Source organism: Acipenser ruthenus, chromosome 24 (genome assembly GCF_902713425.1).
Source record: "Acipenser ruthenus chromosome 24, fAciRut3.2 maternal haplotype, whole genome shotgun sequence".
Lineage (NCBI taxonomy): Eukaryota > Metazoa > Chordata > Actinopteri > Acipenseriformes > Acipenseridae > Acipenser > Acipenser ruthenus.
The window spans coordinates 14,662,299-14,684,077 of NC_081212.1; the positions used below are offsets into that span (position 1 = coordinate 14,662,299).

General features: G+C 39.8%; 1 protein-coding gene across 1 annotated transcript in view; it reads right to left on the reverse strand.

Annotated features, from left to right (window-relative positions):
- Positions 1-21,779, reverse strand: part of LOC117429766 (potassium/sodium hyperpolarization-activated cyclic nucleotide-gated channel 4) — an 81,535-nt gene that overhangs the window by 52,087 nt on the left and 7,669 nt on the right. Inside the window, exons 2-3 of the mRNA XM_058998411.1 lie at positions 19,453-19,876; positions 1,290-1,451 (exon numbers count right to left, since the gene is read on the reverse strand). Coding sequence (XP_058854394.1) covers positions 1,290-1,451; positions 19,453-19,876 — 586 coding nt within the window. The remainder of the gene's footprint in view (positions 1-1,289; positions 1,452-19,452; positions 19,877-21,779) is intronic.

The window sequence follows — 21,779 nt, forward strand, 5'->3', positions numbered from 1 at the left end:
CATCCAAAACGGCAAGTCTTCAAACAAGAATGAATGAATGTGTACCAGCTCAACTTCCAAGATTTATTTAAAATATAAGATCTTCTTTGACATTGAATCTTGTTGAAGTCTATAAGTGAATGCTGCTCTCGTGGCTTTAGATGCTTTAGCACCTTCTTGTCAAAGTCTGCATTATTATTATTATTTATTTCTTAGCAGACGCCCTTATCCAGGGCGACTTACAATTGTTACAAGATATCATACAATTATCCATTTATACAGTTGGGTTTTTACTGGAGCAATCTAGGTAAAGTACCTTGCTCAAGGGGACAGCAGCAGTGTCCCCTACCAGGGATTGAACCCACGACCCTCCAGTCAAGAGTCCAAAGCCCTAACCACTACTCCACACTGCTGCCCAACTGCATTACCTGTATTACTGAGGACTGGAATAAAACAAGTAGCTGATCTTTTGAGTGCCAACACATACACTGAATGGATGTCAGTACTTATGATCAAGTTCTTTATAAACCCACTGTTATATTTTGGGCCAAAAACAGTGTATTGTTATTAAAAGTTAAGTAAGTATTTAATGAACCAGAAGCAGTGCATTCAGACAGATACCATAAATGACTGATTGCTTTTCTGAAATTACCGGATGTGAGATATTAAGGGCAGTATTGTATTGGGCTCTAATGAGAATGCGGAACCTGAGGGAGTGAGTCTGTGATGAGGAAGTTTAAGTGAGTCCCTGAGAGAGGCTCAAAGAGGCAAACAGCCTGCTGTGAGAGAAGAGGCTGAATACAAAACACAGAGGAGGTAATCTGGGGAGAGTTTGCTGCAGACGCAGTTCAAGGAGCGGCAGATTCAGCCTTAATCAGACTCAGCATGCTGTTCAGAAGAACAGAAGAGAGATGCAGTCACATTAATTCCACTAAACTTCATACAATGATTAACCCTTTACTGCCTGTTATCATTGTTTTGTATAATTGTTTTTCTGCCCATGAACAGCCCCATGGAATCCAGCTGATGTAGCTGTCAATTGTACCCTGGCTCCCACTAGATGGCAGACTCAAGCATGGTGACTCCCTATAGTGGACTCAAGGGTCGTTTGCCATAAAGGTTTCTTGGAACTCATTTCCAGTTGTGATGCTGATGCATTATGGTGTAAATGGGAGCCACAACCATGCCGTATTATAACTGGTTCTGTGGTACGAAGGGGGAGCACTGTAACTGGAGTTCTGAAAGCGTGATTGGGCACTAATGTCGATTTAGAGTGGAACACAAGCATGTAGCACAGCATGGGCACTCACCACCATTTTGTTCTTGGAGACCCAGCAGTCCTGCGGGAAGTCCTGCAGCATTGGAACCAGGAACTGCAGGCAGCCATCCCAGTGGCACAGCAGCAGCATCATCCCGATGAGGTTCACGATCCGCACCATTGCACTCGCCAGGTCATAGGTCATGTGGAAGATCTGGAGAACAGTAAAGGAGCCTGCATTAGCTTTCCTTTGACAAGGGACCATTTGTACTTAGAAGCTTGTAGCAGGACAACTATCCTCCTTGTCTGTGCAAATGGAACAGACCCATCTACTTTAACTGCTTCGAATACAATATTTCAGTTATTTATTTTCTTAAAAATATTTCCCAACATAAAACCAATGTCACCTTACAATAATTGATTTTGAGTTTCAGTGTTTTAAAATAAAATATCAAACAACAAAATTTCAATGTACCATTTGTAATTCAGTAATATGAGAGAATTGGTCAGGGGTCTGAATACTTTTGCAGGGCATTGTATATATAAATATACACACACACACACATCTTGGAACTTGCTGGTAATAGGTTTGTAGATTACCAATGACTGTACCAGGCACTTGCACTATAGATTTCCTGCCTGCAACCTTGCAAGCTTTCTATAATATCTGTGCATGTAATGTCTAATCTATGCACTGTGCTGGTGTATCACTGTGGTTTGATGTCTAATCTATGCACTGTGCTGGTGTATCACTGTGGTTTGATGTCTAATCTATGCACTGTGCTGGTGTATCACTGGTTTGATGTCTAATCTATGCACTGTGCTGGTGTATCACTGTGGTTTGATGTCTAATCTATGCACTGTGGTGGTGTAACACTGTGGTGTGATGTCTAATCTATGCAATGTGCTGGTGTATCACTGCAGTGTGATGTCTAATCTATGCACTGTGCTGGTGTATCACTGTGGTGTGCTGTCTAATCTATGCACTGTGCTGGTGTATCACTGTGTTGTCTAATCTATGCACTGTGCTGGTGTATCACTGTGATGTGATGTCTAATCTATGCATTGTGCTGGTGTATCACTGTGGTTTGATGTCTAATCTATGCACTGTGCTGGTGTATCACTGTGGTTTGATGTCTAATCTATGCACTGTGCTTGTGTATCACTGTGGTTTGCACTGAAGCACGCTCTTTGCAATATGCTTGTGAAGCTGCGTTAACAAAATAAATATGAGAAATGATTATATTTGAAGTTAAATGTGAATATTATTGTATTCAGCAAGATCCACTATTTGTATAGTACAGAGATGCAGAGCTGCTAAGGACATGAAAGTAAAACAGTTAATATTGAGTAATATTCGTAAATGTTATTGTGTATTTTCATAAAGGCTTAGAGCTTCCGATTCAGGCATCTGTATGAGGACGGTTTATTTTATAATGTGTTTGAATGCAGCTGAGCAATATTAAAAAAGCTCCTTTTTAATCCTTTTTAAATATCTTTGTGTGAGTCAGAAATTGTTCCACTGTACTAAAGCTTTTACTCCTGAGCCACAACCTTGCCACATATTAAGAAACAGCACTTCACATTTGGAACACAACATTTGACATTTTAAAGTGTTTTTTATGACTGCAAGAGGAATGCCACTTTGATTGACAGCTCCACTACTGCACTCGGAAAGCATACTTCCAACAGGAGAATGGTTAAGCTTTTACATTTGAGATATTCTGAGCACTTTTATTTTTTTAAACAAAACAAAAGTGATCGTCAGTCAGGCTTTGAGTGTGGAGATGCAGCTCCCTCCAATGTTACTTGTATCAGTGCTCAGGTACAGTCTAGATCATCTGATATTTTGCATTTTTTTAATCATTAAAAAATACACATTACTTAAGCATTTGTCCGAGGCAGCACTCATTAAATAACTGAGACACTGAGTCCAGAACAGAAGGCAAGGGATCACCTAAACACAATGCTTTTATAAACCAAACTAATGTTTTGTTGTGTTTGAAGACTGGTTTGCTCTGGATCTCTTGGGCTGCTTGATATTTATGTTGTTTCCAGATTCTCAAGTCTACCACAGAATACTCACCACTCCAGAACTGAGATGATCCGTAAGGGTTATAATGTACCATAAAGTGTGTGTTTTTCACATAGGAAAACATGTGAGAGTGCAAACTGACTGCAATTCATATTATGCATGAAGTACTGGAATAATATTGCTTGCCCTCTATCCTTTATTAAAAAAGGTCTTAAAGTTACAGTGGGACTGAACAGTTTACATTGGGACACATTCATGGTTTAACTCTCTGTCACATATTCTAAATAGAAGCAATAAGAGACTAGTTTTGAAAGCTAGTGTAGGAATCAATAGGTTTTTTGTCTGCAGGTATTAAATGAATCCTATCTATAAACTGCATTTTTGTGTTTCTAGTTAATATTTGACACTGGGTCATTTAGGCTGTTTGTAATTGATGTCACCTTTTAAAGTGAGTTTCAAGGTTCTAAAGTCCTGTTAGCTTTAACTCTTTAAGGTACAGGGGACATGTGTGACCCTTAAAGAACATTCTTTCTTGTTTTTGCAATGAGGGGCATGAAACAGGATTTAACATTTACAGACAGGTGGGATCTGGTCATCCAAATAATGGTCAGTTTCCTTGTGATACTTGAGTCACTCTCAGATGTATTTTAAGAAGAACAGCCGTGTACCTGAAGGGGTTAAGAGGGCTTCCACCTGGTGGAGGATGACAGCTCTACTACCTGGCTGATACAATCAAGGAGGGTTATCATTTGGAATTAAAGACCGTCACTGACCTGGGCTTCCTGAATGTAATAGACAGGAATCTAAACCTTTGTGATTGACTTGAAAGTGTTCCGGGGCTAGCAACATACATCAGCCTCTTGTCATCCTTCTGAGCGACAGAGGCCAGATCTGATCTTAGCTACACTGTGAGTATGATCACAAATGCATGATCTCGCTTCCCTAAGTTTAATTATACTGGGCAAAATGCAACACTGAGTGTGCCAGTGTACACACAGTGTACACCACTCATACAATCAACATGAACAAGACTGAACAATTACAGCACCGCTCACACAATCAACATGAACAAGACTGAACAGTTACAGCACCGCTCACACAATCAACATGAACAAGACTGAACAGTTGATTGGATGCTATATTATTATTATTATTTATTTATCAGCAGAAGCCCTTATCCAGGGGGACTTGCAATTGTTACAAGATATCACATTATTTTTTCCACATTATTTTTACATACAATTACCCATTTATACAGTTAGTTTTTTTTACTGGAGCAATCTAGGTAAAGCACCTTGCTCAAGGGTACAGCAGCAGTGTCCCCACCTGGAATTGAACCAACGACCCTCCAGTCAAGAGTCCAGAGCTCTAACCACTACTCCACATAGTTGACATTGTGTAGGCTACATTCCGTTTCTACTGTACAGTATAGGTAGAAGTTATAATACACAATGTTTGACAGTTACCTACACTATCTTTTATTATCGGTATCCTATCGGTGTCGGACAATATGGGCAGATAACCATCGGCTATCAGTATCGGAGAAGAAAATCTTTATCGGTGCACCCCTACATGATAGTAGTAGAGTATTTCATGTTAGTAGTAGAGTATTTCATGTTATCCAGGGCGACTTACAATTGTTACAAGATATCACATTATTTTTACATACAATTACCCATTTATACAGTTGGGTTTTTACTGGAGCTATCTAGGTAAAGTACCTTGCTCAAGGGTACAGCAGCAGTGTCCCCACCTGGGATTGAACCCACAACCCTCCGGTCAAGAGTCCAGAGCTCTAACCACTACTTCACACTGCTGCCTATTTATATGTGTACTGGCTTTTGTTTGTTTTAAAGCTACTAAATGTGTAGCCATTCCATAAACGTTTAAACTACACCCTCATTATTTCAATAAAGTGTAAACAGCAACGAAGAACTTGGCAATGCTTTAATATTGTGCAGCACACTATAGCAGTGAGATACTGTACAAACCAAAATATCTAATCTACTTCAAAATTATAATGGATGGCATGCAAAGTAAAGCAATCTCATTCACAAATACAATTGTGAGTAATCGGTTTCTTAGTCACTTCTATAGCCTATTATTAGAAAGCAAAGCTGAGTTTGTAACATTCTTTGAAGTTGTGTGTATAGCTGTATAGTAGCTGTACAGCTGTAAAACTTTAGAGTTACAATAGTAATAAGACTGTCATTCCCTTTTCAAAATGCTCTACCAACTAGCTCAGGTGCCAGTACTTTATTCTTGCCAATAATGTATTCTTTTCGAACTGAAGGATTGCATTGCCATGTTTTTTAAGTCAATACTGTTCTTTGTAGGTTACTGTGGTGGAGCTGTCAATCAAAGTGGCATTCCTCTTGCAGTCATAAAAAACACTTTAAAATGTCAAATGTTGTGTTCCAAATGTGAAGTGCTGTTTCTTAATATGTGGCAAGGTTGTGGCTCAGGAGTAAAAGCTTTAGTACAATGCTTTATTCACAGATGTTATGAAGAAATCATCTTGATGAACCGTGTCTTGCTTCATATACTGTAGACATGACTTCACTGGCAGTTCTTAGAAGTATTCTCAGCTCTATACCATAGCATAGTAATGTATAGTTTGCAACAGAATAATGGTAAAGCACAGAGAGGAATGGTAGACTATATACAGCCTGGAGACCTGCTGGAAGCTGATGTATCTTCATGGTAGTTCCTTGCAAACTACACAGTTGAAGCAGACAGTGCAGGGATGCAGCAGTAAGTAATGCAATGAGATTGATTGGTTTCTGTGATAAAGATGGGAATGTTGCCTTCAAATGACAATAAAACATTTCATATTTACCATAGAATTTGTTTCACCTGTAATGGAACCACTATAGGTTATATTTGCAGAAATGAAAGTGTCTATTCACACATTCACGCATCAATTTTTTAATATAAACGGCATCTTTAAACACTATCATCCCTTTAATATTTATACCATCTAATAATGCCAAACCACACACGGTACACTGAAGTTGTTTAAAGATGGATGGTAACCACATTTAAAAGGTGCATGCAAAGAGGATTAATGACCTTTAAATGAAATTGCACAGGTCGGTATACATAGGATAAGAAAAAAGATGTGACTTCAGAGACATTTATTTCTGCACATAAACCTTATGGCAGTACTTAACAAAACAATTCCTGTATGTCTTACATGTTCCTATATGAAACATGCACACCTTATTTATAACGTGTATTTGATTTTTAATGGCATTTTTTCATAATTGTTTTTAGTGTTTTCATTTTAAATAATAAAACTGTTGAGCTTCTCAGGTACTCTTTTCCAGGCTGCTCTTCCTGCTGAAGGAACGCAGCTGACACACATCAGTTGCTTCTGGGAGTTGGGAGTCATTTCCGAACGTTTTGCTTTTTTAGACAGACTTCCTGTGCATTTTTTAAAATATATCCTTCTCCAGAAAAATACAGATGTAGTATATATTCTAAATGTTTGCCATGTATTTTCTTAAAAAGAATCTAGATGCATTGCTTGTATTTCATCCCAATCAGCAAGAGCTGTCTCCCTCAGCTGACCAGCAAAGCCTTCTTATCAATCCTTGTTTTCTGTTCCAAATCTCTCATCACTTTCAGACTTTGCAAATCTTTGACATAAAATCCATCTCTGTATCCCTTTAAGAGGAGTGCCAGTGACAGCTCCATACTAGATGGGATGTTGCTATGGCAGCAGTGCCAGGGCAGAATGTCATTGAGACTGGATAGCACTGAATACCTGCTGTCACTCAGGGGTCATGCTGGGGAGTAGTTAGGTATAGACTGTCTTCAGAAAATCTGTATTCAACTAATAGGTTTAATGCAGTGTTGTCATACGGGTGGCTCTTGAGTCATGTATGGCTTATTGAGCTATTGAGCTTGAGGTGAAGTGCTGGTAAAGCAAAGTAAAAGCATGGGTTATAATAGCATGAATATCCTCTGCAGCAGTCATCACCTGTACTGTAGATAATGCCTTATAAAAGTGTCCCATGGTAAAAGCATAGGGTAATAAAGCATAGTGAAGCATGGAAAAGCATAGGGAAGCATTTTAAAGGACAGACCATGGTAAACTATAGTAAATACATAGTAGTGCAGCAATGTAGAGTAGTGGTTAGGGCTCTGGACTCTTTACTGGAGGGCTGTGGGTTCAATCCAAGGTGGGGGACACTGCTGCTGTACCCTTGAGCAAGGTACTTTACCTAGATTGCTCCAGTAAAAACTCAACTGTATAAATGGGTAATTGTATGTTAAAAATAATGTGTAAAAAAAAGAAAAAAAATGTAATTGTATGTAAAAATAATGTGATATCTTGTAACAATTGTAGTCGCCCTGGATAAGGGCGTCTGCTAAGAAATAAATAATAACAATGGGAAAATGTTATTATTTTTGTGTCTTCCGAATTGCTCTTTTAGGTTGAACACAAGTGTATTGTATTTACTAACTGTGCATGTTTATTGCATATATCTTATATCTTGGCTTATCAGGCAGCTCATGTGGCAACGTACTGGCATTGTGTTGCTGTCTGCCTGTAGTTGAATGTAAGTGGATGCAACTGCTGAATAGCCCAATCGCCTGTTCAACCACCACTCGGATTTGGACAAGTTTATTATATATAAAGATATAACCACACCACCCCCCAAACCAGAGTTTTATTAACCATTTATGTGTAACACGATGACACATGGATTCTCTCTCGTGAAACTGTTCTCTGCTCATGTAAACAAAGGGGGTTATATTCAAATCCTCCTATCAACATGTACAGTGGACATTTTAGCTCAGTGTAACGCTTATCAATTCCATTCCAATATCACCCCCTCCCCCTTTACTTCATTTGCATAGTGTTCGGGGAAAAGGAGGCGTTCCCAGGAAAATGAGAGGCTTTACATGTTTATTTCATGAGACAGAAATGTCTCAAGAAAAAGCAAACACTCATGTAACAATGAAACAAACATCTAAATATGAATCAGTACTGCTATTTATCAGTCATTAAATTACTAGTTTTGTGCTTCACCATGCAAATGCAATTTATATCTCCCAATTAGTGTTTGCTGTTAATATTATTTACGAATAATGTAACATCCCAGAGGTCTTTCAGTTTACAAGAGCCAGCCTCAGTCACTCTCTACAGTAAATTCAAATCTACAGTGTTACTATTTGATTATAATGCCTGATTAGATTGTAATTAAGGGTTTTACGTTAAAGTGGTTGACAGTATAGTAACAAAAGAATTGCTTCCATTTTGCCCGTCGAGCACTTCTGTTTGCTACATAATAAACATATGTTTTAGCGAACATGGGTTTTCATTGTTTGTTTCAATGTGAAGTTGCATTGGCTCTGTTTCTGAACTGTGGAAAGTGTTCTATTTGTTGGTGCGGTGTCCCTCGCTTCATAGATATTTGTCTTTGCAGGTCTGCAGTGTTCTCCCCCTGCATTACTGGTACATCCCGATTGTCACTCTTTCATTACACAAATGGCAAGCCTTTTAAAGTTCTACCTGTTTGGTTTTCCATTATTTTAGCAGGAGTAACAACAAATGAAAAAGTATGTAATTCCAAACCACTGATTTGGAAAAAATAAAATAAACCAGACCATATTTTCATGTTTTCAATTTCAGGAAACATTCTAAAAATTGAATTGATAAGTGTTACACTGAGCTAAAATGTCCACCGTACATGTTTGTAGGAGGATTTGAATATAACCCCCTTTGTTTTACCAGTATGGTTTTGTCAGCAACATCACACACACACACCATCAGGTCTGCATGCCATCAGGTCTGCATGCTGCCCCTCCCTTTCCTGTGCCCAGTGGTGTAGTGCGGTAAATACAAAAGTGGGTAAACTCCCGTTTGGTGCTCCAGGTCAGACAGTGGCATGGGAGGAACTTGGGTTCACCATTGTTTACGTTTCTTTAATTGGGTTTTTATGACAGAATTATTATTATTATTATTATTTTAACATTGTCCGACTACAACTGTCATGCTTTCACCGCCTTCCTATTAATTACCAAACCAAAGACATCGCACCGAGTCACACACAGTATTATCTACGGTAAAATGAAGAGAAACGCACTAAGCACACACCGTTGCAGTTTATCAAAAAGTCCACGTACTACTATATACTCTAACTCGTCTAAGGGACTATAGGCATTTGTATTATTTTTATTTTAAATGGTGTTGTAAAGATGATGCCGTCTCTGCAAGTTTTAAGACAGCAAGGCCAATTGCGTTGTAGGGATTTGTTTTACGTACTAAAAATTGATACAATTTATTCCCATTTATTTATTTTGTATTAAAAACTCTAGATCCCGCTTAACTTTGCAATGGTATCCGCCTACCTTTTCTTCTTTCCTTTGTGTGAATTGCTTTTAACATGCAGTCAGAATTAATAATAACAAAAGATTTGCAAACGCTCACCATGAACAGTGGACGGGCACTGCATGTCTTAAAACGCACTCGATTGGCTATTGCTATAGCTCTTTGCTTCTCTTAACCAATAGGATTTCCCTGCCATCCAAACTGATATACGCAAAGCAGGTGATTGACACCTCTGCGGCGATGCAGCATTACTATCCAGAAAAATATATCTTCTCAGGGTCCAAAGCTAGATGAGTGCTGTGCGTGTGGTTTTATGAAGTGAGCGCGCAGCAACATAACAGACAGTCGCTGTTCTCAGCAAAAGTATAGGTCCTAGGTCTGCCCCTTATATGAGAAGTGAGTAAACGCTATATCGCCCAAATTAGAAGTAGATAAACACCGTTTACCTGCGTATACCCTCGACTATACCACTGCCTGTGCCCATACACTGGGTGTGAAAAGAGGGGCTTACACTTGTCTGTACTTTATGCATTATTTCAGCTGTTTATGAATTTAAAACAATAGAAATAAAACACTTTATTCTACATTTAAATCTATAAGATCTTCAACAGATGCAAAACTGACAATACATATAGAAATGTGTTATGTTTTATTCACTTTATTTGCTTTAAGAAACATAGAATATAAAAAATAACATATGGGTCAGAATGTATTATTCTCACACAATAATACCTGTCCCTCGCTGGTTTGGGGCTGATAGTTCACTGGGGACTCATGCATTACTACTCAAACCCAACTTCACATTCATGTGTGAGAATACATTCTGACCCATACATTAATATGCAGAAGTACTGTATGTTTTAAAACCTAACATTAAACAGCATTTCCTATCAGCAGGGGATTAAGCACACAACACTAGGTTTGATTGACGGCAAGCTATTTGTCCCTAATTGCTAGAAGCCTAAAATAAAATAACTAGAACACCAATTGTATAAACACTGAGGTTTGATTAATTAGAACAGTAGGCTTTTTTCTTCCTTCCTTCCTTCCTTCCTTCCTTCCTTCCTTTGTAGTAATGTTTAATTAGACACCAAGCTCTCACAATGGTGTAGACAGCCAGTGAGTATCCAGTTAACATCCAATTTCATGTAACCTGGAAATGCAGAAGTCTTTCCACCTTCACAAAATCACTACCTACCCTGGAAAAGCCACTAAACCCTAGGATTCAATTTGAATTATGGAATCAATATTCGTGCAACAGCTTTTTGTATCCCAGTACACAGAACAGCTGTGATAGAATCTGTGGTGGTTTGTGATGTGGTGGTTCCAGCCAGGCAGGTCCAGACAGCTGTGATAGAATCTGTGGTGGTTTGAGATGTGGTGGTTCTAGCCAGGCAGGTCCAGACAGCTGTGATAGAATCTGTGGTGGTTTGAGATGTGATGGTTCTAGCCAGGCAGGTCCAGACAGCTGTGATAGAATCTGTGGTGGTTTGAGATGTGGTGGTTCTAGCCAGGCAGGTCCAGACAGCTGTGATAGAATCTGTGGTGGTTTGAGGTGTGGTGGTTCCAGCCAGGCAGGTCCATGACCACACTGGTAGAGGCCCTCTAAAAGCTAACATAATGTATGGTCCTTCCATCACCTTTACAATTGAGTACCAACCAATGGAAATTAACTTCCGCATTGAGCATTTTCAAAGCCAATTGGAAGCGAATATTTCTCTCATCCTGGGCACTGACATTTTTACTGCTGTACTGTCGTACCGAGGCCCTAAACTCACAATGACAATATGTTGCAAAACTAGCAAATGCAACTAGTTTGTCATGTGAATGTGACCGATCCTTAACCCTAACTGAAGAGCTACCGCTGTGGAAACTTCAGTATTTCTTTGTCGAGTTTAATCAGAGATCTTGGGCAGGAGTACAGTCCCACAATTCACTGCAGAAATTATGCATTTCTGAGGAAAGTGAAAAATAAATGATTTAATTTGAGAAGTATAAAAGACAGGTAAGACAAACAATCAGTAAGAGGTATTAAACCAATCCCCACACCCACCCCCACACCCACTCCCCCCCCCACCACGCACCCCTGATTCAAGCCAAGTAAACAGCATTCAGAATATGAAGGATCATTTTAGGAATAATTGGAATGCAATAGGTGACATATTACCTTGGTATTGGAAATACAGAATAATATTAAGCCATGTAAGGCACTATTCAGTTGAATCTACACCACAGATGTGGCAGCACTTTCAGGAGAACCAACGTAATTTCTAGTACAGTATTCCTAATCCTTGAGCCACGCACTGCTGTGCTCTTCTGAATACATGTGATGGCCAGTGCTGTGCTTCTAACATGACCCACTTTTCCTTGTCTTTCTCCATTGATATTCAAACAGACTCCTCGTCTACTTCAGCAGACTGGTAGGATGGGACGCTTCCTAATAGCTACAGCGCTATTAACATGCTAATAACCCAGGAGATCGTCTCTTGTGAAAACAACGGAAAGGAACAGCTTTCGTCTTCCTGCCAGATCTTATATTAGATTCTATAGGAGTAGCAGTGAGGGGCTCTATCTGTGAAAATGAAATGGAGTGAATGAGTGTCAGTAATACTCTGTCCAGTGTTTATTCATAGTGAAGCCGTGTCAGTAATACTCTGCCCAGTGTTTATTCATATAGTGAAGCCGTGTCAGTAATACTCTGCCCAGTGTTTATTCATATAGTGAAGCCGTGTCAGTAATACTCTGTCCAGTGTTTATTTATATAGTGAAGCCGTGTCAGTAATACTCTGCCCAGTGTTTATTCATATAGTGAAGCCGTGTCAGTAATACTCTGTCCAGTGTTTATTCATATAGTGAAGCCGTGTCAGTAATACTCTGTCCAGTGTTTATTTATATAGTGAAGCTGTGTCAGTAATACTCTGCCCAGTGTTTATTCATATAGTGAAGCCGTGTCAGTAATACTCTGTCCAGTGTTTATTTATATAGTGAAGCCGTGTCAGTAATACTCTGCCCAGTGTTTATTCATATAGTGAAGCCGTGTCAGTAATTCTCTGTCCAGTGTTTATTTATATAGTGAAGCCATGTCAGTAATACTCTGCCCAGTGTTTATTTATATAGTGAAGCCGTGTCAGTAATACTCTGCCCAGTGTTTATTCATATAGTGAAGCCATGTCATACCTTTGATACCTCTATTCCACTGTTCCACCAGGGCCGTAACGAGCCCTCACGGTGTGGTTAAGGAGAGCCTGGGTTTTTTTTTCCCTTTGCAGAGACAAGCCGTGCTCCTGACGTCACTGTTAATTATTGTTATTAATTAACTCAGTTTGCCAAAAGATGCGCCAACAAATGGTGTTCAAAAATGAATAGGCCAACGGTACAGCTGTATCTTTTTGCTATATTTTGTAAATATATTTAGGAATTTCTTTATAATCCACACATTTTACTGATTATATCGACTTAATAAAGTTCAATTAGTTCTGTTGAAGGGGAAAAAAATTTTGAAAAATGATTTGCCAAAGATATCCCGTTTTAAGGATAGTTGTCATTGTTTTTTGTTTGGGTGCTTAAAAAAAGAAGCTGCGCGAGCGCAATGAGAGCCGTAGTTGTATGTCTGGTGCAGCTGTGTTTTTGTTTTACTATATTTTTCTAATAAAGGTCAAGGATGAGAAATTTGGTAGAATTTTGTGTTTTTGAGTGTGTGGGTTAAGTGTACTGTATCTACGGTTTATGCCCATTTGCTTCAATTCATCAGAAATTCAGGCACAAACTTTCTCATTTCTGACGTATGACTGCAGATGTTATCTGCCCACAGAGAAACTAGAGCCTGCATTTCCTCAGTGTTCCAAGGCTGTACTTTTCTCTCATCAGACTCGCTGCCCAGCATGTTGCTTGTTGTTTGTCTTTGTGGAGTGTACTGACTGATGCAACGTAATGATGGAAATCCGGATTCAGATGTCTTGTGAGGCCAGAGTTTCATGCTCGGCTCGACAAATAGCCAATGGAGAACTAACCGTAGCCATACCGTACCGAGCCCTCCCAAGTCGGATATGCCAGTGGAGAAGCACCCGTACCCGTACCGTACCGAGCCCTCCCGAGTCGGATATGCCAGTGGAGAAGCACCCGTACCCGTACCATACCGAGCCCTTACGGGTTGGATATGCCAGTGGAGAAGGGGTATTCAGAGGCTGGGAATTTGTTGAACATCCTGTACATACATTCTGCACTACATAGAAGCTGCATCTCCCAGGCAGACAGACTTTGATAGAAGCTGGTTGAGGTTCAGTTGGCTGGTGCTTTCATATCCAAAACTGCACTAATTACTGATGCTTCACAAGGCTGGTAATCAATCAGTTTAAACACCCTGCAAACCGCTATCAAGTGGAATTAATGCTGCCCATGGTGGACCCACACCCTATTGACAGTGTTACGGCAGGTGTTTTCTTATTTCGTGTCCAGCTCTGGTATTTGGTATTTGTAATTTATATCAGTTGCTTTTATCCAATTATAACAATGCAACTTTATGAGCTAGGTTCACTCTGGTATCCTGGACTGCCTCATGTTTTATTATGTGAGGTAGAACTGTTAGTAGATTGATGCTAACCAGAGTCTGTGAAACCGAATCAATTTTCTTTTCTAAAAAAGCTTGGATTTTTAATTTTACTTTCAATCCACCGCGGTTGGGATGCTTCAAGGGAGGACCATTTCTGAGTCTGAACTGCAATTCCAGGTCAGCAACTTCCAGTTTTCCTGGAGTCACTTCTGCTGGGAATTGTTCCTACCTGTGCTATTAATGTGAAGAATACAATAGAATATTTGATTTATTTTTTTCTTTCTAACCTGTAAACATGTGGCACTGTTAAAGTGTCTTCCAAATATTGGCCCTGGCAACTGTTCATCCTGTTGTACATATTAAGTCACCAGCTCATCTCAATGCGCTTGCCTATAACCAAGTAAACAACAAGAAAAGTGGAACCAATTGTCAAAATATTTTGAGAACTATAATATGACTAAGCACGGCTATACGAACACACAGCCATATCATCCTGGCACTGTCTTCCATTCTGTCTCCAGGGTTATGTACGCATCCAAGTAAGTGGTGTGTTTGTCCAGTTATATAGAATTGTTATTATCAAATAATAATAATAATAATAATAATAATAATAATAATAATAATAATAATAATAATAATTAATAAGCGAAGTAATGTTAAAACCATACAATGCATTAGTAAGACAACATCTAGAATATTGTGTTCAGTTCTGGTCACCTCGTCACAAAAAGGATATTGCTGCTCTAGAAAGAGTGCTAAGAATAGCGACCAGAATTATCCCTGGTTTAAAAGGCATGTCGTATGCAGACAGGCTAAAAGAATTGAATCTATTCAGTCTTGAACAAAGAAGACTACGCGGTGATCTGTTTCAAAGATTCAAAATCCTAAAAGTTGGTGTTAATTGGCAGATTTCAGAACATTCCAGCCCCTCTTATTTTGTGTCGTCCTGACTTATACAGCAGCACAGCTTTCCCCTTGTTCTTGAATCCATCAAACTATTTTTTAATTATGTATATTTTACTTCCAGTCTATTAGTTTCATAGTAATAGAATCCTTCATGCTCTCGCCAAGTCAGATAATGTGTAGAACAGATGGGCAGAATAATAAAGCAGCGTTTGTCATCTGCAAATGTTTTTTTAAAGAGCTGGTTCTCTCAGTTATGGTTTATGTAGCACCGTCATGTTGAGCAGTCTCTATTGAAAGGAACATTGTCATTTTATTTAGGACTCCCTTATGCATTACTTGTAGGAAAATAAATAATGTTGAGCGTAGTAAGATAAATTATTATTTTGTTATTACAGCTGTTAGATTTCTTTGGGGAATGAAACAAACAATATATAGAGGTGCTCCAGAAAAAACACCCGACACGGAGCGATGAAACCAAGATGATGAACATGATTCAAGGACACAAGTTTGCGCTACGCCTGCATTTTATAAACATATGCAATGTACTGAATTGTAAAACGGTACTGCTGTATTCATATCACACTTCCATTGAACAATGCAATACAACATATTGAACATGACAAATAAATGCTCTTCAAATACAAATAAACACAGCAGCAGTGTATCCTCTGGAATGTGATTTCCATTTGCTTCAATCACAGCATTCTTGATAGGATTGTTTCAAATGAAGTATTTGGACAAAATGTGAATATCCGTGTAATGAGATTCGCAGAACCACGAGCTGACCACAGGATTACCCGCATTGCCAATGCACAATACAGATAGAACAAGACTGACCAGTATTACTGATAGGATGCCATGGAACTGTACTGTATTGCAATAGGCTGCCTGTCTGTCAGCATTAGTGTCAGCCAGTAAGGTCAGTGTAAGGCAATACACTTAATATTCCTTCCCTTCCTTGAACTCTGACTATACTTCTTTCTTTCTTTCTTTCTTTCTTTCTTTCTTTCATGATTTTGTAATTATACTGTAGCCAATAAACGGTTAAAAAAATACATTTTAAAAAAGCCACACAAACACAAAACATTATGACGGCTCACTGAGTTCTTGTAGAACTTTCACAAGATTCCAGGGATATAAACGTTCCAGGTCCCATATCTGAGAGACTGGCTTGCCTCTGATAAAGATTAATAAGGGATGGGATTCTGATTACAGGAAGCAAAAAACACAAAGCTGCACATGGACGAGTCATCCCTAACCACTCTCCAGCACACACATTCTTATTCAAATTCTCTAGGGTTTGCAAAGCAGATCAAGTCTCTTCCCCATCACAAAGCTTTCTGTGCTCTCAGCCCAAATGCTACTATTAACAAAGATGGACTCTCCAGCTCAGCACAGCAAATAAACACAGATGGTGTTTTTCAAGCTTTGAACATTCAAAACCAAATACCAAATGTACTTTTTTCAATTTAAATTATCCGTACATCGATGCTGCAAGACAAAACCACAAAATAACACAATCTTCAAAGTAAGCTTGCTACTTTGTAATGTTTATTTTTCAGAGGCTCACAATGTGCCATAATAAATCATTCATCTTTTAGAGTACAAATTTGACCAGGGTTCTTCATTGGAACACAAGGTCTTCCACTTTAAGAGCCATTTCTGACCAGCTGAGCTGAAGACACTGTGATTGAGCAGGGCTGAGATACTGCTATCCAAAGTCAACAATAGGAAAGCATCTGGTATGATTGACTCCTGTTTTATTTGCTGTGATTTTTTTCTGCCTTGGCCACATTTGGGCAGTTGAATGTTAGAAGCAAAGAATACATTGAAAATGATCGCATTGAGCTGCAAAGCCCCTGCAACAGGTTTTGAGATGTTTCGATAATGAACCTTAGTTCTTTTTCTAGATTCGGAATGCCATCATAATCGTACACTCAAGTATGATGTGCCTAGGGGGGGTAGGCCAGTGCCAGATTGGTCAGATTAACATTGTTCCATCTTACTGAGACAAACATTACACTTACAGTAATCTGTCGCCTGTCCGACTGTGGTAGGACCAGAGCTCATATGTAAAAAGTCAAATTAATGAAACCTGTTTTAAATACCATTATACACAGCTGTAACAATTACTATATTCACACAATTATTGTTTTGAGTTTCAGCTTTTATTAGGGAGCTCCCCTAAAATCCCTTGTTTTGAAAGATACAAGGTATTAATGCTTGTGACAGGGTAGCTGTCTGCCGTGTGGATGTGTGCGTTCGTTGCTGAGTGACAGGCAGGAGATCGAGATGGAGGTTGAAGTTGATACGCCCTGCAGGCAAACAGGATTTATTTACATATTGTAGTGATCCTGGGGTGGAGGGAAGAGAATGGATATAGTGTAGAGTGTGTACAAGGGATTGCATTGGGTGTGTATGCGTGCAGGGGTTGTGTGTGTGTGTGTGTGTGTGGATGTGTGTGGAGGAGAATTGGGGTGCAGGTTTGGCGTGAAAGATGGGGGTGGGGGCGGCGGAAGTGCAGGAAAAAGACTGGGAGATAGGAGAAAGCGTGGGGAAAGATAGAGATAGAGATAGAGGAAAAGAATCAAAAGAAACCAATACTACTGCTAATTGTAATCATTTATTTTCATTTTCAACTCCCAGTTCCCTTTCCCTCATCTTACCATTTTATTTTGTGATAAATGTAATAATTGTAAATATTAAACGGCTTGAGCCTTTATGTACTCACGGTTGCAGTCTCACTTCTGTCCCAGGAGAACCCGAAAACGCTATAATATAATCACACTAACAGCTCACGTGACACTACCAGCAATGGTACATACAACACAGTGTTTACTGTACTTATCTCCTGCAATATAATTCCATTGCAAATCTTGTGTTAAGAAATGCATATCGCAGTAAACTGTTTTAAAAAAAAGACAACCAGGGATAGGGCACAGAGCTACAGGAATTCCAAAACATCTGGGAATAATGTCAGAACATATTCATCTGTTTATGCTGAACATGTTATATATATGAATTATAAATGCAATATATATTGATGTACATACTTCCAGACTGTGGCTGATAAATAATTGAAATCTCAGCAATGAGCTGAGCTCTCCATTTAAATCAAGTAATAAACCTGTAGCTTACGGTTCTTAGGATTATAGCACTGAATCCCTCAGTTGAAAAATATTTTAAGACAGAATGTTTCTCTTAGAGCATGTAATTAGAGCATGTTGGCATGACACTAGCACAGTACATTAAGGAATCCCTTTTGTGCTATGAGATAATCTTAATAGAAACAATTAACAACTAATTGCATTTAAACACCTGCTATAACCCCAGATGGCCACAATTAGGTAAGTAAAAATGGAACGTTTCTGTAATATCATTCTAATATCCTACAGTGTCGTCATAAACAGCCTTTTTAATGCAATCCACGTTTAATTATTGGTGAGTTCTTATGATGCGTGCTAAGAAATATTAACAAAGCCCCTCCTCAATTACCATAAAATTACACCCACTGGTGCAGCACCTAGGAGGCTAAACCCTTTTGAAAATAAAAAAGGATAGGGTCGTGGGATTTTGTTCTGGAATAACAGTATGACAATCATAGCGTGCTACCTTTATTTTCATTGTAAATGTCGCCTATGTCTCCCAATGTACTGATGGGAGAGTAATTCAGTTCTGTATTTGAAAGATGCATCTCCCTGTTGTCATTACTGTCACTGAATACCAGTAGCAGCACCTGACTTTGATTCAGGGCAGAAATGATTGCAATCACACCATGGAGCCATTCTAATGACTTTGGTTCAGATTAGTGCTAGCAAAGAGAGAAAAATGTAGTTACGGTTTCTGCTGCACCGTCATTATTTCAGTTAAATAAACCATATCTTGCTTCTCCACAAGTTGTATTAGAAAATGTACAGCAGAGGGTGTGACAGCCACTTGTGCTAAAAACGTCCAACACAAAGCAATGAAACCAAAAGATGGTCTGCAAAATTAGGACCAAAGGTCACGATGCATTTTGAAAACTTGCATTTTGCAGCAGTGTGGAATAGTGGTAGGGCAGCAGTGTGGAGTAGTGGATAGGGTTCTGGACTCTTGACAGGAGGGTCGTGGGTTCAATCCCAGGTGGGAGACACTGCTGCTGTACCCTTGAGCAAGGTACTTTACCTAGATTGCTCCAGTAAAAACCCAACTGTATAAATGGGTAATTTTATGTAAAAATAATGTGATATCTTGTAACAATTGTAAGTCACCCTGGATAAGGGCGTCTGCTAAGAAATAAATAATAATAATAATATATAGCACTTCCCACGCTGCAGTGGACAGCTATGTTGTGTAACCCAGGAGGGATAGTGAATGTCAGTAAGAGTGTGACGAAGCCCTACCTCTTCCCACTGGTGGATGTAGCGGATGAGCCGAGAGAGCCGCAGCAGGCGCAGTAGGCTGAGTATCTTGGTGAAGCGGACGATGCGGAGTGCCCGGGCGGTCTTGTAGAAATCAGAGTCAATGCGTGTCTCCACGATGAGGAAGATGTAATCCACAGGAATCGAGGAGATGAAATCCACCATGAACCAGCTGCGCAGGTACTTCACCTTGATGCGCTGTGGATCCAGGATGATCTCCGTGTTGTCCTCCACCACAATGCCGGTGCGGAAGTTGAGCACCAGGTCGATGAGGAAGAAGGTGTCCGAGACCACGTTGAAGACGATCCAGGGCGGCGTGTGCTCGTCTTTGAAGAAGGTGATGCCCACCGGGATGATGATCAGGTTCCCCACCATCAGGAGAAGCATGGTCAGATCCCAGTAGAACCTGCAAGTGAGCGTGTGAAGGAGAGTAGCAATCAGTCAAGTAATTTATTTATTAAACAGTAAAACGGGTTTTAAGGCCAATTAAGGCTTTTACAGTCCTGATTTGCTGCTATTGACAGCAATGTAAAGTCACCTTCAATATTAAGGCCAATTCATTATTAAAGCCAGTCCCAAACATATCAAGCCTCTGTTAAATGACCTCTCTAATAAGACCAACATGCTGTAAACTACCAGTCATTTTTTATTAAACTCTGAAAACTCTGTCATTGAAAACTATTAGAAATTAAAACAGTAAATTACAGCAGTTTGCTTATAGGAAATTAATCTAAATTATCATGCACATGCACACGCACACATACACACACACACACACACACACATTTCCATGTTTTTATTCTCACACCATGCTGGTTTTAGCACCATGAACAGCACCTCATCTGAACCTACCCTCACACACCATGCTGATTTCACCACAACCTCTACACCTACCTGCCCTCACACAGACACACATTTCCCTCTCTTCATTTTCACCCGCACTGGTTTCAGCACCTTGGACAGCACCTCCGCTGAGGTTTCCTGCCATTCTGCCTCTTTCCCTTGACCTACATTCCACCTTTGGGAATAGTCAGCTAGACAAGTCATGTGGGGCTGGGCTGCAGCACTGGTCACAAAGCGGACTGCGGCAGACAGAAGCACTGTGGATTTGTATATGTCGGGCTACATAAAAAAGAAACATTAAAATTGTATTATATTATAAAAGGGACTAGGGACTAGAACCTGGACTGGTGCTGGCCTCTGAGGACTCACCTGTAGGTCTCTGTTAACAGACCAAAAAATCTGAGCACCACATATATTTGCATTGTGCCTTCTCAGCTGCACTTTCTGACAACACGTGATAATAAACTGCCACGGACACTTTCCTTCAGAGGAGGACAGAGTTCATGAAATCAATGCTTCTGTCTTCCCGATCAGTGTGAGGGCCCCTGCTATTAACAGGGCTGTGACAGACCGGGGTGCTGATTGCTTCACTGCATCACACACTGGACATGTCATGATTAAAAGCAGGGGATCACACTACATGAGTGGGAGCCTGTCTGGCAGGCAGGCAGGCCAGCAGCAATGCTTTCTTTCTGGGCTGAGTTCAGAAGCCTAACAGGCAGTGAAAGGAAACCTGTAGCATCTCTGGGCTCTGTGCCTGGACTGATGTCTGACAGACATCTAGGAAACCTATGCTGGCCTGAAGCTGAATCTTTTACTCAGCGTGACAGGTAAACATGGAAAGCTGAACAGACTGCAGTCTGATGAGATGCATGTAAATCTGTAAATAATGTTTAGAGGAGGGTTTAGTCTGTATATATATATATATATATATATATATATATATATATATATATATATATATATATATATATATATAGTGAGCCAGCTCACAGGTTCACCAGCAGTAGGTGTTCATGGCGGGCTAAGAACGAGCCCACAGGTGTTGAAGATAACACAATGATAGACCTGTGGTCAGCGTACTTGCCTGCCATGACGTCAGGGAGTTAACAGGGTAAACAGGCTGCAGGTGTGGTTAGGTAGGGGATCAAGGTTATACTATGATTAATTCTCATTAATCTTAATTGGCCCGGACCTGTAGCCTGTAACGTCCAATTCCTAGATGATCCAGCACCTTTAAAAGAAAGCCTTCACAGCCAGTCAAGGTTGGCTTCCAACTAGTGAGCAGTGTGAGCTTATCTACACCCAGGACTGAACGGGAATACAAAAGAGAAGCTGAAACTGCCTTTGCGACTGAGATCTTCTTTCCTGGGCCGGCGCTGTTGGAAGGGAATACAGCAAAGAGGAAAGAGACGCTGCTGGTTTTCACATGCTAGGGGACAGGCTGAATCCAACAAACGACCTGG